This window comes from Acomys minous (assembly GCF_964271855.1).
Source record: "Acomys minous genome assembly, chromosome: 14".
In the NCBI taxonomy this organism is placed as follows: Eukaryota; Metazoa; Chordata; class Mammalia; order Rodentia; family Muridae; genus Acomys; species Acomys minous.
Genome location: NC_140496.1, coordinates 61,330,487 through 61,347,266, shown reverse-complemented (window position 1 = coordinate 61,347,266; position 16,780 = coordinate 61,330,487). Strand labels below are relative to the sequence as shown.

At 41.0% G+C, this 16,780-nt stretch overlaps 1 protein-coding gene across 3 annotated transcripts in view; it reads left to right on the top strand.

Moving 5' to 3' along the window:
- Positions 1-16,780, top strand: part of MAGI3 (membrane associated guanylate kinase, WW and PDZ domain containing 3) — a 190,600-nt gene that overhangs the window by 129,093 nt on the left and 44,727 nt on the right. For all 3 annotated transcript variants that reach the window (XM_084755368.1, XM_084755367.1, XM_084755369.1), the window contains 2 exons: positions 2,104-2,281; positions 5,481-5,560. In XM_084755368.1, the coding sequence (XP_084611494.1) occupies positions 2,104-2,281; positions 5,481-5,560 (258 nt within the window). The remainder of the gene's footprint in view (positions 1-2,103; positions 2,282-5,480; positions 5,561-16,780) is intronic.

The window sequence follows — 16,780 nt, the reverse complement described above, 5'->3', positions numbered from 1 at the left end:
TTAATGTTAAATGACTTAGCCAGTGCATTTAGATGTTAAGATAAAAATTGTATTTTAAAAGGTTTAGTCTCTTGGAATTACACTGAGAACGTATTATAGATCATTTAGTTGCTATTGCTGTTGACCGGTGTACTTGTTTTCCCCACTTCCAGATTCATTTACACCTTGGATACCTCTAAGTCTCTATTACATGGTCTACAAGGAAAGTAAACCAGGAATTTTATTTGCTCATTCAGCAGATAGTTATTGAACATCTGCTGGGCTACTAAGTGCTAGCCGTTTGTACTAATGCCAGGAATAAAGTAGTCAGCGAAACAGGCCAAAGCTTCCGTTCTCATGGAGTTTACTTTCTGATGAGAGCGAGTCATAACTGGATAAATAGCATATATAGTATGTCTGATGATGCTAAGCAAGGCGTGTGAGGAAGTAGAAAAAAGTAGAGATAGGCAACTTGCAGTTTTAGATAAAGTGACAGAAAAGACTTGAAACAAATGAGTAAAGTCCATGTATCTGAGAGGCAACTGTAAATTCGGATGCCTGAAATGGTAATACGCCTGTGATATTTAGACAGCAGCAAAGAAGCCAGTGTGTTTGGTCATGATGTGGCCAATGTGGTTTGCGTGCAGTGATAGGAAGTAAAAGGAAACAGGAAGAGTGACTGATAAGGTCAGTCAGTAATAACATAGGAGGGGAATCCATGTCACATAGTTTTGGGCTCTGCATAGAGAGAGAAGAAAGTAACCAGTTATGTTCAGATGAGAGGTAGAGTGAGAACTTTTAATTGGATTTAGTTACGTGTAGATCATTGGTGACCTTCATAAATATAGCTTTATTAATGAAAGTTCAGAAGCCTTGACAGGGTGAGGTCCATAGAGAAATGCAAGTGTGGAAGTGGCTGTAGCAAATGTAACCTGTCTGAAGGTGGTTTGGCATAGAGTGGAAAAATTGAGGACCTTGTCAGGAGAAAGAAAGTTTTATTTTTAAAGAATGGAGCGGTGGCATGTTTTTATGTGGCTAGATATGATCTAATAGATAGGGCAGGTTGGTGGCCTAGGAAGGAGAGTGGCTGAAGGTGGGAGAGTCAGGCACTGCTCATGGCTGGAGGGTTGGGAAAGAACACAGGCACTCCTCAGCAGTCGCAAGTGGGGCGGGTTAGTGGCTGTGTCTAGTAAATGGTGGGAGTCTTTATAGCTCTCCTGTGCTTGCACTTGCTTCTGGTTTATCCATGAAATAAGCAATAAGATATCATAAGATACGAGATAAGAAAAAAGTAGCTCAGTAGCCCTCTGTAATCTGCAGCTAGCTTCACTTTCTTCCATTTCTATTACTCACAATAAAAGGTGGTCTAAAATATTACTGTATAGTAAGATATTTTGGGAGAGAAAGAGAGAATACATTTGCATAACTTCTAGGACAGGATATTGTTATTATAGCTGTTGTGTTTTGGTTAATCTCTCAGCAAGTAGCAAGATTAATAAATTATGTGAGATTTATTCAGGGCATGTCTAGAGTCAACATTTTTAAGTTCTAGGAATGTGTTGCCAGTGCATTACTTGTAGACTCCTTAGACAATAAAGAAGTCTTAGTTTACCTACCTATATTATAGACTTTGGGACCCCAAATGGAATTTTAGTATTACCAGAGTTATGTTTAACTTTTAAAAATAAATTATTATATGAATACCTTTGTTAAAAGTGTATAAACTTGGTTAATATAGCAGACAAAAACATGGACTACTTAGATTCAAATCCTGACTTTGCTGTGGCCTGGCTTCCTCAGTCTGTAAAATGATCACAATGATGATAGAGTTGCTGTGAGTTAGTATATGTTAAGCACTTAAAACAGAGCTGGCAATAAAAGGTCTGTCTAAGTACTATGCTGCTGTAAGATTATTTCTTAATTGATTCTAGTTGTGTTTTTTCTTCTTTTCTGCTTTCCCAGATGTGCTTATTTATTTGAAAATTAATAAAGGAATATACACATAATCTAAAAGAAAATTTACAGAATTTAATTGCAATGCTATATATGCATTGGTGTATGCACTTGGTGTTTTGTTCAAGAAAACAAGTAAACTTTATGCTCTTCTGTTTCCAACAATGACAGAAAACAGAGAGATGCACTCTGAGCCGTCTGACTGTTGGATGAAGACCGTTCCGAGTTACAACCAAACAAATAGCTCCATGGACTTCAGAAATTATATGATGAGGGATGAGAATCTGGAACCACTGCCTAAAAATTGGGAAATGGCCTACACTGACACAGGAATGACCTACTTCATTGAGTAAGCAAACGCCTGTCTGTCACTAGGAGGATTAACTGAAAAAAATTTTTTAAACCTTAATTGATTACTCATGCCAATATCTCAAAGCTCTAACTTGTTTTTGTTTAAAAATATTTTCCATTTAAGTTGATTCTTAGGTTAATTATTTCCTTGAATGACATCTTCCTCCTCCTCAATTTAATATTAAGTGATATAGTAATTTGCCCCGTGTGTGTGTGTTTGTGTGTGTGTGTGTGTGTGTGTGTGTGTGTGTAGAGGCCGGAGGTCAACCTCAGGTGTCATCCACTTTGTTTTTGGGACAGGGTCTGTCAGTGGGCTGGAGACCACCAATTACTCTTTTGTGTCTGACCAATGTGCTTCTGTTTCCACCTCCCGGGCCCCCCATACCTGGCTTTTTATGTAGAGTCTGGAAACTGAACTCATGTCTCCCCTTTACCAGCTGAGCTGTGTCCACTTGTCTTTGGTTTTATAGCCATAGAAGGTTTGAAAATAAGTGATGGGAAAAAGAATAAAGGATATTTTGCTTCACTTAGAAAAAACCAAAAACTTTTAGGGTAAGGTAGGGTAGGGTAATCTACCTAAAAGTTTTTGGTTTTTTCTAAGTGAAGCAAAATATCCTTTATTCTTTTTCCCATCACTTATTTTCAAACCTTCTATGGCTATAAAACCAAAGACAAGTGGACACAGCAAGAATTACATCAAGAGCTAGGTGTGATGGTTGCACACCTCTAACCCCAGTACTTGGAAGGCAGAGACAGAAGGATTTCTGTGAGTGCAAAGCTAGTCTGGTCTACATGGCAAATTTCAGGCCAACTAGAACCACCTTGTGAAACTCTGCGTCCAACCAACCAACCAAGCAACAAAATGATCATCATGGAGAGAGAAGCCTATCAGTATCTGCCACGTGTTCTCGGTCCTAAAGGTTGGAGTTGGTGTGTTGAGATATTTAGGAAATACCACTGATCCTTACAGGAGTTGGTACAACAGAAGCCTATAAATAGGAAATTGTAATGGAAAGTATTAATATAATATTCATAATAATATTCATAGAGGTACTGAATACTACATAATTAGGTCAGCCTAAAATTGAATTTTGTTTGCTCCAGAGAATGCTATGCAAATAATTTATTCAAAGTTTATTATGAAAAATTTTATATTCCTATGCACTTGTAAGTCTAATCTTTAAAACAATTTGTTTAGGAGTAGAATATTAATGTAGTGAATGTACATTACAGAATGTAATAATTAAGTAACAGTGAAAGTACTGAGGTCTGGGTATTACACTCAAATAATTTGTCTGTCTCTGTCTCTGTCTTTCTCTCCCTGTCCCTCTCTCCCTCCCTCTCAACCCCTTTGTCATTAATTAAGGCTCAGGATGTAAGTCTGCTCCCTCAGACAGTCTCATGAATGAGCTCTTTGTTCTACCATGTCAGTGTTTAGTGCTTAACAGACAGATTTTGAGGACATGGTCTTGAGCCCCATGCAGTACATTCTCATGTACTATAAGCGTGAGTGGGCAGTGAACACAAAGCAGTACAGCCACATGCGCTCTTGTGTGGACAATTGAAGAGACTTTCAAGAGCATTTATAACTAGACCTTAAGATGTAAGGGGGATTTATAAAAGAGTGTCTTTATAGTTAAATATGTTAAAGATCTAAGCAATAATAATTGAACCTAAGGGTTAGAGGGTGAGGCTCAGTGGTTAAGAGTGCTTCCTGTGCTTCCAGAGGACCCGGGTTCAGGCCCCAGTACCCATGGCAGACACTCACAACCACTTGTAATTGTAGTTTCTGAGACTCCATGGCCTCTTCTGGCCTCCTTGGGTACCTGGTAAGAGTGTGGTAAATGTACACTTACGCAGGTACACACTCACACACATAAAATAAAAATAAATTCATTTTCCAAAAAGGATTGAAACTAAACTACTAAATGAAAATATAGGGAGAAATTCTGTGACATTAGATTTAGCAAAGAGTTTCTGATATGACAACCAAAGCAACAAAAAAACAAAGGAGACCATAAACTCAAAAATGGTTCCATGAAGTGGGCAGGAGAAAAATTCCAATTGGTTGAATAAAGATTTTTAAAATACAGAATATATTTACTAATAGAGTAACAGTTTTGTTTCTGTAGCTAATGTGGCAGATCTATGTCAACTGCTTGTCTTAGAATGTGTAACTATGAGAAAAGAATATTAATGTAGGTCCAGAAGGTTTAGTTTCCATTTTAGAAATAGCCCATGTGAGTACTGCTTTACACCATGGGGAGTGTTTGGGAAAATCTTAGCAGATTACCTTTATTTGCTAATTTAGCAATAACATTTGCATTGGTAAACTCAAAGTCAGGCTTTTCTCAAGTAGAAATTGAGTTTGGTTTAGGAAGATATTTCCATTGCTTATCTTTTCTTCCCTAAATATTTGTGTCCTAGATGCATAGAAGTTGTGATCTCTTTCCTTTTACTAAATTTGATTATACTGGTTTTATTTTTAGGATATTCTCTCTGTGTCAGGATATATGACACAGACTTTCTAAAATGCTCTCTTTCCCTACACAAATTATTTAGTATACACATTAAAAAAAAAGTGTCTCCACCATGATCTGCCAACTAGCATCCTACCCGGAAGTAGCCATGGACTCTGCAAGGGCCAGAGAGGGTTAGAACGGACACAGGGTGACACCCAGAAGTAGTTGTGGACTCTGCGAGGGCTAGAGAGGGTTAGAAGGGACACGGGCTTGTCTTCTGCCTTATAACCATTCTTCTCTAAAAGTGGACAAGGAAAGAGAACTTCATGTCACTATGTTCATAGGACTTTAATAATAATTGACAGTTTGTTGCCTTCCTATATTTTCTCTAGAACTTTCTTTTCTAACATCCCTATGTTTCATAAACTTTTACATTGTGTGTGTGTGTGTGTGTGTGTGTGTGTGTGTGTGTGTGTGTGTGCATGTGAATATGTTTGCAGGTACATGTGTGTGGGTGCAGGGTACTGCGTACCTCTAGAATTGCCTTTCCTTTATGGCAGTTTCCAAACACCGGGTTGGGAACAACAGTATTGTTGAGTCTGCGGTGCACACATGGAGCCTGCAGGAGAGACATGCTCTACTGTCAGATGCTCTTCAGCTTACGCTGAATCTTTGCTTGTGAGATAGGTTTCTCTCTTTGTTTTACTGTGTCTAATTGAGATCTGTATTCCACAGTCACAACACCAAGACAACCACCTGGCTGGATCCTCGTCTCTGTAAGAAAGCCAAAGCCCCTGAAGACTGTGAGGATGGAGGTAGGCATCAGAAGCCCTCCAGGCTGGCCTCTCTCCCCTAACCCCTCCTTACTCTTCTTGCCAGGATAATGAGTTTTACAAAACCCTAAGCAAATAATAATATTCATAAGCACACAAGCAGTGGGTTCTAATCATAATTAGCTGGTGGTGGTAATTATGTCATTATAGATTATTTTACAAGTTCTTTTAAACCTCCTCTAAAAAGAGAAAAAGGCCTCTGCTACTTTTAAATATATGTCTTAAAGTCAAACTTAAAATTCTAAATATTTAGTAAATTAGGCACAGCTTCATTATGTCTGATGCAGAGCATAGACCTCCAAATTTTCAGACTTACTCTAAAGCTACAGTAATCAAGACAGTGTAGAGCTTACACGTGAGGACACATCGACCAGTGTAACAAGAAAGAGGGTCCAGAAATCATTGGATACATATCTAGTCACTTGATTTATGATTAATTTGCCAAGACTCAATGCACTGAGGAAAAGAAAGCATCTTTAAAAAATGGTGCTGGAACAAGTTGGCATTGTGAACATAAGACCTTGGTTTCTTTCACTAGTACTACAAAATATATAAATAAAAAGAGCATCCTGGAAAAGCAAACCTCATTTGCTACACAAAAAATATTTTCAGATAAATCGAAAGCTTAACCATAAAGCTAAACCATAAAACTTTTGGAAGAAAATACAGGAAAACGTACTCATGATGTAGGGATTGTTAGTTTCTATACAAGCTACAAAAAATAAGACTACAAGGAAAATTGATGTTTTGTACTTAATTTTTAAAAATGTATGCCAGGCATGGTGTACGCGTGTAATCCCAGCACTCAGGAGCAGAGGCAGGCAGATCGCTGTGAGTTGAGGTCAGCCTGGTCTACAAAGCGAGTCTAGGACAGTCAAACCAAGGCCACACAGAAAAACTCTGTCTAAAGGAAGGAAGGGAGGGAGGGAGGAAGGGAGGGAAAAAAGGAAGGAAGGAAGGAAGGGAGGGAGAGAGAAGAAGGAAGGAAGGAAGGGAGGGAGGAAGGAAAGGGGGAGGGAGGAAGGAAGGAAGGAAGGGAGGAAGGAAGGAAGGAAGGAAGGAAGGAAGGAAGGAAGGAACTTAAATGTTCATTAAAAGACACCATTAAGAAAATGAGCAAGTCAAGCCTGGTTAGCACAAGCCTATAATTCTAGTTATTTATGAAGCTGAGGCAGATGGATTACAAGTTTAAGACCAGGCTGAGAAATAGTGAGACCTGTGTAAAACTTGGAAAATATATGTAAAGGGGCTAGTATTACAGCCCCACATCATGAGTATGTTCTCCTGTATTTTCTTCCAAAAGTTTTATAGTTTAGCTTTATGAGAGGTAGAGCATTTATGGAGCCCTAAGAAATGGAGATGAGAAAATGAGTAGACCAAGTCAAAGAGTTTGTACTATATATCTAATAGGAGAATTATGATAAGAATTTATAAAGAACTCTGAGCAATTTTTAAAATTTTTATGCGTAGGGTGTTTGATGTTTCTTGTATATCACCTGCATGTGTTACCCACAGAGGCCAGAAGCACGGCAGGTTTTCTGGATCTAGAGCTAGCGAAGGTTGTGAGCCACCGTGTGGGTGCTGGGAACCAAACAAGGGTCTTCTGCAAGAGCAGCCGGTGCTCTCACACGGGGAGCCACGGCCCCGTCTCCTGTAAAGGACTGATGTGTAGCTCAGTGTTAAGGCAGGCAACCCAGTTAAAAATAGACAGCATATTTACATAAACACTTTACCAAAGAAGGTATACAAATAACCAATATGCATGTGAAACGGATGCTGAAAACCATCTACTAGAGTGATTTGCTATCACAACACACTGGAATGACTATAAGAATTTTTTAAAAAAGACAATTAATGTGGGCAAATACAGAGAGAAATAGCAGCCCTTCCACATCAATGGTACAGCCACTTTGGAAACAGAGTTAAGAAGATAAATATACATTTGTCCACCATATCACTTAGCAATTTTATTCCTGTGTATCTACCCAAGAAGAAAGACAGAGAGAGACAGAGACAGAGGACCCAAGTATTCATAGTGAACATTGTTAATAAATATACCTACAGTGGAAACAGTTCAACTAGATAATGAATATGTACAGTGTATAATAACCCTACAGTGAAATAATACTTAGCAATGAAAACAAGTACTTTTTATTTATGTATATGTGTCTGTATAAACTGCATTTACATTGTCCAAAATAGAAAAAAGAGACACAAAAGACCACATTACACTACTCTTTATATAAGAGAATGAGGAAATCTGGGGACACAAAAGGTTTGGTGTCACATAGGGAAGAGGATGGGAGTAGAGATTATAAATTGCGTAAGGAATACGTGGATGAGTCAGTGGCTCCAGGAATGAGTCAGCTACTAAATACTGTAATGTGTCTCCAGTTACAGCTGCTTTCAAGGACAGTGCGTTTTCCTCAGTGGAGTGGCGCTGGGTGTATTACAAATGAACCCAGCGCCCAGCAGTAGATGGCCAGCACACAAAACGAGCTCCATGGCATTTTGTAGACTTTTTGTCTCATACTGCTTTGTTTGAACATTTTTTTTACTTTATCTTTTGCTTAAATATTATGATTTCAGCTTTTGTGGTTTTATGAAGTGTGTTTTTGTGTGTCGGTGTCTAAGTGTTTCTTCTAGTTTTTGTTTTTTTTCCCCTTTTACTGAAAATAGATTTTTTTTTCCTTCACATACTATATCGTAAATAGAGTTTCCTCTTTCTCTATTCCTCCTAGTTCCTCCCTGTATTTCTTCCCATGAGGATTGATGCCCTTTCTGTCTCTCATTACAAACTAGCTTCTAAGGGATAATAAAATAAATTAAAATGTAATATAATAAAATAAGATAAAGCTAACACATCAGAGTTGGAGAAAACAAACAAACAGAAGAAAAAGAGTCCAAGAGAAGACACAAGAAATAGAGACCCAACCACTTGTTTGCATACCTAAGATTCCCCTAAAAACACTAAACTGGAAGCCATAATATATATGCAAAGGGACCTGTAAGGTAAAAGAAAAAATATAAATAAAATAAAAATAAAGTAAAATCAACAACAACCAAAATACATACATACATACATACATACATACATACATACATACATACATAAGAGGAAAAGCCTTGGCATACTATAAGACAAGGAACTTCAGAGGCGCTGCTGAGTTCCCTCTGTTGGCATCCACTGCTGGGCATGCGGCCTACCCTCAAGAGTAGTTTGTTTCTCTTGGAGGAAAATAAATTTTCCTTTGCAAGTGGTTTTCAATTGGAGATAGCTTCTGGGCTAGTGTTGGGGCATTTGTCCGCTTGTCCCAGCTCTAGGACTCCATCTGGTGTAGACCCATGCAGGCCCTATGTATACTGCCTCAGACTCTGTGAGCTCACAAGTGGGTCAATCATGTTGATTTAGAGGGCTTTGTTTTCTTGGTGTCCTCCATCCCTCTGGCTCAAACTCTTCTGCCTCTTCTCCCATGAGGTTCCCTGAGCCTTGAGGAAAGGATCTGATGGAGATATCCCATTTAGGGCTGAGTGTTCCAAGATTTCTCACTCTCCGCACAGTGTATTGTTGAAGGTCTACATATGTGTTCCCATCTGCTGCAGGGAGAAGCTTCTCTGAGGTGGCTGAGTAGACACTGCTCTATGAGTATAATAGAACATCATTAGGACTCATTTTATTGTTTTCATGTTTTTTAACCAGTAGCATTTGTTTTTAGCCTAGGTCCCTGGGCTATGTAGTCTCAGGTTGTTGGTCACCCAGGCAGTGTTGGGTATGGGTTCTGTCTCAGGGAGTGGGCCTTTAGTCAGATCAGATATCTGCTGCTTACTTCCAAAAGCTTTGTGCCACCATTGCACTAGCATATCTTGCAGGCAAGACACTTTTAAGATGAAAGGATTTGTGGTTCCGTTAGTGTTTTCATTTCTCCTTTGGCAGCATGCAGAGTTCCTTCCTGTCTCAAAGATGCTAGTACATGGGGTGAAGGCTCTGTAGGCACCAGCTCAACACTCCATGTTCAGTGAGTTGTGTGGGTATCCACTAGTTTGTGTACCGTTTTGGTAATGGCACTGTTACTCATTCTGTGTGTCAAACTGCCACATGCATTAGGTGTGACACACTCGTCTGTGTCACCCTGCTGTAACACTGTGAAGTTTGCAGTTTTCTTGTGCCCATTTGTACTTTTGATGGAAATGTTGCTTTAAGAGAGTTAAACAGAGGTACTGCTGGCTAACAGTAATACAGACATGTATGCCCAAGCTAATAATAAAATTAAGCTGGCATTCTCAGATACCTCATTAAGGTGTTTTTAGGGACATTAAGGTAAAATACTGACAGTTATATAATCTTCTTTTTAAACACCTGGTTTTACATATGCTTTGTGAGATACATATTTTTGTGTGTATATATGTATACAACTGTAGTGTGTATACACAAACACACACACACACACACACACACACACACACACGCACGCACATACTGTGTAGTATTGCACTGCAGTTACATACCAGTCCTCAAGAGCAAGTCCTAGTCACTTGTCTATTTCTTCCTCGGAGACTTAAATGTTTGGAAGAAAGGAAAGGAGGGAAAAGCTACAGGGCTAGAGGAGCCAGGGAAGGGAGAGAATTGTGCTGTCCTCACATTAATTTAATGACCCTTGTAGACAGTATTTTTTAAATTCTGTAATATTCTGTGGAAGGAGATAAACAGTTGTCTTCGTTTACTAGCTCAGAGTCACAGAAAACTAAGACACAAAGTGCAGACGTGAAGTCAGATGTGGGCCCTGCCCCCTATGGGAGCTCCCTAGTTTGCCCCTTAGGAGCCAGCATTAAGCAACTGGAGGTCTTCTCCGCCGAGGCCGGCATTGTGGAGAACAGCCTAGAATGTTTATCTGCAGGCAGGTGGTGTCTGGAGCAGGAGTTCTAGAGTACCAAGCACACTGACTGCATTCTGTAAAGCTCGCCAGTCAGGTAGGATACTTCTCTTCTTTTCTTCTATGGAAGGAACTGAGGGCCTCAAAGAAACTGGAAATGTTTCTCTCATTCTTCTCTATGGAATTTGAGGAATTCAGACTATTTCTTTGGTCACAACGTAATTATTAAGTGTCCACTTTTATTCTTAAAAGTAGACAATATGAGTCACCAGAATGGCTCAGCAGGCAAGGATGGCTTGCTGCCAAGCCTGACTATCCGCTTGTAACTCCCCAACCAAAAGGGAGAGAAGCAAGTCCTACAGGCTGTGCAGTGTGGTACTTGTTCACACTTAGATACACATAAACAAACCAGCAAGGACAGTTCATCAAATGGTTCTTGTACACTTATTCTAAGAATACCTAAACACCTTCAGTAGAAGCAATACAAGTAGAAACACATTCTAGTGTTGCCTGCATGTAATTTGGTGGGGAAGCCATGATTAGAACGTTGAGCCTCTTTGTTTTATGCTCAGCAACCTTTACCACTTTCTCTGAACACTTTCTGTCTCCCTTTATAGGAAAGAGTAGCCTTGTAGTTGACTATTTTCATTACAGACAGTATCTGACTCCAATTGGTATTTTCCATCATGATGTACATGGAGTAGATGTTGAAAACAAAATAATAGTTTGAATCTAGGACTTTATGTTCAAGGTGCTCTTTGCCATGAATTGATCATATAAGATTTAAGAAAACTTCACCAATTCTAAAACTTGTCCTTTCTTTTCCATTCTTCTAAAATTTGAACCCAGCTATGTCTCCACACGATCGGATGATTTAACTGATGAGCATATTTGGCTTCTATTCAATATAATAATTAGTGTTTTTGCTTAAATAGTTATCTTAAAAATGCAACATCAGGATTCCATTTTACTTTTCAACTCACCCTTTTTCTTATATGGTGAAAGAAAGATTCAGATTAAACTTTTACCAAAGGCATCTTATAAATATACTGAGTATTGAATTCATTTTGGAGCTTAGAAGATGATATCTAGTTGAATAGGCCTCCACTACAAGAACGCAGTAGCAATTTATATATTTAAATGAGAAATTTTTCATTTTGAAAAGAGGAAAGTAAAAGATAAATTTGTGACACTAGGACATTGAGCTGATTGATAGATTTGCTTTTGTGGGTCAACTGTTGGGAAGATGGCTAGGTTGCATAGGTCTCTCCTGTCCCCGAAATAAAGATATTTTCTCTTGGCCTTGACCTACATCCTTTGCACAGTTATTTTTTTTAATGCTTTATTTATTTTCATTAACTGTGAATTTCTGTTTGTTCTACATGTATGTCTGTATGAGGGAGTTGGGTGTCCTGGAACTGGAACTGGAGTTAAAGACAGTTGGGAGCTGCCATGTGGGTGCTGGGAATTGAACCTGGTCTTCTGCAAGAGCTGTCAGTGCTCTTAACTGCTGAGCCACCTTCTCAGTCCTTTTTCTTTTCTTTTTTTGGGGTGTGGGGTTTTTTTGGTTGGTTGGTTGGTGGTTTTGGTTGGTTGGTTTTTGTTTTTTGTTTTTGTTTTAAGCCAGGGTTTCTCTGTGTAGCCTCAGCTGGCCTTCAACTCTCAGAGATCCACCTGCCCCTCTCCTGGAGTTATGGGATTAAAGGCATGCACCAAGCCATGTGGTGACACTTGGCTTGGAGCTGCGTTTTTTAAAATTACCAATAAGCTGATTGACTTGATAACTCTTCCTCATAGCTTTGCACAGCTTTGTTAGTGTTGGTCATGCCTTCTGTCGTCTTCTTTGTTAGTGTTGGTCATGCCTTCTGTCCTCTTTGTTAGTGTTGGTCATGCCTTCTGTCCTCTTTGCCTTCTTCCCAAAGACCGTACTTTACCTTCTGCTTCCTCCTATGGCAGTGCCCTAAGCCTCTGTTTGCTCTTCACCTTTCCCTATTCACAGTTTAGGCAATCTTACCCACAGTCGTGCTGTTCCCGTGGTGTCTGCCAAATGTTTATCTTCCTGTATTTATCTGTTGAATCTGGGTTCACATGGCCAGGAGCTTTTTAGATTACTCTATCAGTGTGTTTCTGAAATGATAATCCTCTCAGTTGTTAGTCAAAACTGGTTATTCTCAGCTTTTTCTCACTGCTTCCTTTTTGTTGCAGTTAAGTGCCAAGTTCTAGCATTACAACTTTCAAAAACTTAGATTTCTTAAATGTCTTCTTGTACTAGATATGGTATTAAGACATTTAAAAATGTTTCTTTTGTCTCCTCGTTCCCCTAAATCTTAGTTCTATATATTTAGTTCCCACAGCCATGCTTCTCTGTTGGTTATTAGTAAGTACTTGATAGTGTGTTGTAGTAGTTCATCTTTGCTATCAACGTGCTAAATTTGGCTTGAGTACTTCTGTGAGGATGTTTCCAGAAAGGGTTAACTGAAGAGGGACGCTCTCCAGAATACGAGTAGCATCATCAGCTGGGTAGAAAGCCCAGACTGAATAAAAAGGAGAACGTGAGCTGAGCTCTCTGGCTCCTCGCTGTGGAAGCCACTGCGCAACCTGCGTCACGGTCCTGCTGCCGTGCCTTGCCCACCCTGATGGCCGTAGCCTCAAACTGTGAGCCCCAGACAAGTCTTCCTTCCAGAGTTGCTTTACTAGGTATTTTGTCACAGCAACAAATTAAGTCATTATATATCAGACATTGTTACGCCATGAGAACCAGAAACTGAGGAACCACCTTGGCCTCCTCTCACACTCCTTCCTTTCCTCAGTCTCCACAGCAATCACAGATCCTGTCATGCTGACTTCCTTATCTCTGTTCTGCACATTCTCGTCATTTCAGCTACCAGAGCCTTGTTCCAGCCTGCATAACTTACTACCTAGTCTGCTGATGGTTGTCCCATTTTTCTGCTTTTATATCACTCCATTCCATCTGTTTCTTCCTCTGTTACAATGGCCTGTAATCTTTTACAAATATAAATTTAATCACATCACAGTCCTGCTTTATCACTCTCATAAAATAAAAGTAAAATCAATCAGCCAGGCGTGGTGGCACATGCCTTTAATCCCAGCACTTGGGAAGCAGAGGCAGGTGGATCGCTGTGAGTTCGAGGCTAGCCTGGTCTACAAAGCGAGTCTAGGACAGCCAAGGCTACACAGAGAAACCCTGTCTCAAAAAACGAACAAACCGTTTTTGAATATCAGATATTTTTATCATATTCTTCCCCTCCCCCAAGGCCCAGATCCTCTCCTCCTTTCTACCCACCTAATCTTAAGTTTTTTCTCAAAAACTAAACAAAAATCTAGTCCATTGGCCAACTATCCTGAATATGCCTGTCCTGGAGTGGTTGATATGTTCAGTGTCACACCACTGGATAAAACTAATTTTCTCTCTCCCAGGAGGGGTGACAGTTCAGTTGTTAACCTTTACCCTAGTGGCCAGGTTTTCATTCATATATATATTAGAATAAAGTACAAGATAAAACAAAAACTATCACATTGAAGTTAGACAAAACAGACCAAGAGAAGGAAAAGAGCCTAAGAGAAGGCACAAGAGTCACAGATCCACTTGTTTCACACTCAGGAGTCCATAAAAACACTAAACTGGAAGCCATAATATAAACAAAGAGGACCTGGTGCAGGCCTGTGCGTGCTGCTTCAGCCTCTGTGAGTTCATGTGAGCTTTGCCGGATGTTGGTTAGAGGGCATAATTCTTTTGGTGTCTTCCATCCAGTCTCACTTTACACTCTTGCTTCCTCTTCTACACTGTTCCCTGAGCCTTGAGGTGAGAGATTTGATGGAGGCATCTTGTTTAGGGCTGAGTATTCCAAGGTCTCTGACTCTCTGAGCAGTGTTTGACAATGGGTCTCTGTATGTGATCCCATCTGCTACAGGGAGAACCTCTGATGATGGCTGAATAACATCTCTGCGTATAGCAGAATCTCTTTAGAAGTCATTTTTAACGCTAATTTCTTCTCCTCCTCCTCCTCCTCCTCCTCCTCCTCCTCCTCCTCCTCCTTCCTCTTCTTTTCATCATCCTTGGTTTTACTCTGGGTTTGTGGCTAAATTGGTGTTTACATTTCTCTGTTGGTAGCGTGCAGAGTACCTTCCTGTACCAGAGACTCTGAAACATAGGAATGAAGGCTTTATGTAGGCACCAGGTCAACATCTCCATGTTGTTGTGTACGTGTTGTCTTCAGTAGTGGGGCTGGCAAGGTGTTCTTAATACCTTGGTATCCTTTGCTCTGTCTGGAATGACTTCATTGTCTCTAATTTGTCTTCCCAGGACCACTGAGACATGAAACCACTGTTCTCAGAGTTGATGGTATTCCACTTGGCACCCTCCAAGCCCTCGCTTTAGCTTGTCATTTCTCTTCTGATTTTCTGTCTAATCAAGAACTGCATTGTGTTCTTAATATTTTTAATAAAAAGGAGATAGGAAAAGAAAAACAATTGAAGGAGAAAGAAAAGTAAAGAATCCTATAAAGTATATAAAATTTCTAGGCACTTTAATCAATTACCACTTTAATTTTAAAGGGGAAATATTAACCACTTCTTTTTTTAAAAGCTTTTTATTAGTTCTTTATAAATTGTACATCTTGCACTCCAGTCCTCCTCATCTCCCCTCCACCATTGCAACTTTTCCAACAACGCGGGGGGGGGGGGGGGGGGGGGGGGATCTCCTTGTAGAAACTAGTTTGTCACAATGTATACCACAGTGTACCCTTTTGTCCACACTTCTTTGTTTGCAAATTGTCCGTTGCAGTGACTAGTTGGTCTGGTGTGAGGCCTGTGGCTTCTGATGCTCTATCAATACTGGAACCTCACTGGGACTCCTCTCAGATATCCTGTTGGATATAGTTTTGGATCTATAGGACCTTCATGCACTTCAGCAGTTCATCAATAGAGTAGATGTTGGGATGGGTCAATGCAAAGCCCTGGATCTGGGCTTGAGAGGTATCTAAGCTCTTGCTCTCACACTCCTGGAGCCAGCTCACTGGCAGCCCCTGCGGAGCAGGGGAGATTTAGGGACAGTTCTTCCTCCTGCCACAGGTGGCAAGGGACCCATTCTCCCAAGTGTTGCTGCCAGTGAGGGACATGGCCAGTTCTTCCACTCTCATGACCTCAGGGCCAGCTCTTCTTTCTCCATCGGTGTGAGGGATGAGGGAAGGGAGGAGGCCATCTTTCCCTTGACCGCACCATAGCACAGGCAGGGCGAGCTCTCCCACTCTGAAGCCCCTCAAGGTCAGCTCACCTGCAACCCCCATATCCAGGGCCAGCTCTACTGTGCCGCCCATGTGAGCTGCAGGACCCTCTCTCCTGAGTACTGCAGCTGGCTAGGGGCAGGATCAGCTCTCCTGCTCTAAGTTCCCCAGGACCAGCTTTCCCATGATTCCCAGGTGAGGGGGAGGGCCAGTTCTGCACAGCCCATGACATCAACATGTCCCCAGGCAGCATCCCAGGCCAGGGTTGTCTGCCTAGCCTGTAATGGTAGCAGATCCCTGCTGCTGCAGGGCAGTGGACCCAGATGAGGGCCTGGTGACATCATAGGCCAGGGCCCCACTGTGGTCCCAAGTGGCATTACAGGTTACTCACATCAGGCTATTCCTCACTACCTTTGCGTCTCTAGTTCTGTTTCTCTTCATTGTGCCCATATTTCTTTCTCTTCCATTTTTCCACCACTTACTTGCTCCTTTTAGTGGCGCTGAAGGTCTCTGAGTATCTGCAGTCATCTCAGGAACGGTCTCAGGAGTGCTGTGCCCTGCTCAGGCATCATGGCACCGGGAATGGGTCATCTTGGGCATGGTCTGCCCTACCAGGCCTGCATGGTGCCAGACTGGTCTTCTCAGGCTAGCTCCCTGTCCAGGGCTCATGGCATAGGTCTAGTGGTCATCTTAGGCTCACTCCTGCCCAGGCCTGCCCAGAGTGGCCCCATGCAGGAGTCCTCTGTCCTGGGCTCTCCCCTACCCAGGGCCCACAGCCCCAGGCAGGCTTCTTCTAGTTTCTGGCTTGCTTCCTGCCTGGGCCTGTGTGGCCCAGGACTGGTGGTCATCTCAGGCTTGCTGTTTTCAGGGAATGTTAGACCACAAATCATTCAGATACGCAGAACACTGAGTGTAGACTCAGCCTCTCTCCTCTCTGCCACCTGCGTACACACGTGACACAGCAGTCATACTAGCAGTGTTTCTCAGGGCAGGAATTAACCATTTCTTTATCTGCATTAATTTATCAAACAAAGATTGTTAATGTTATCAGTGGTAATGACTTGAAGTTATGAAAAGTAATCCAGAAA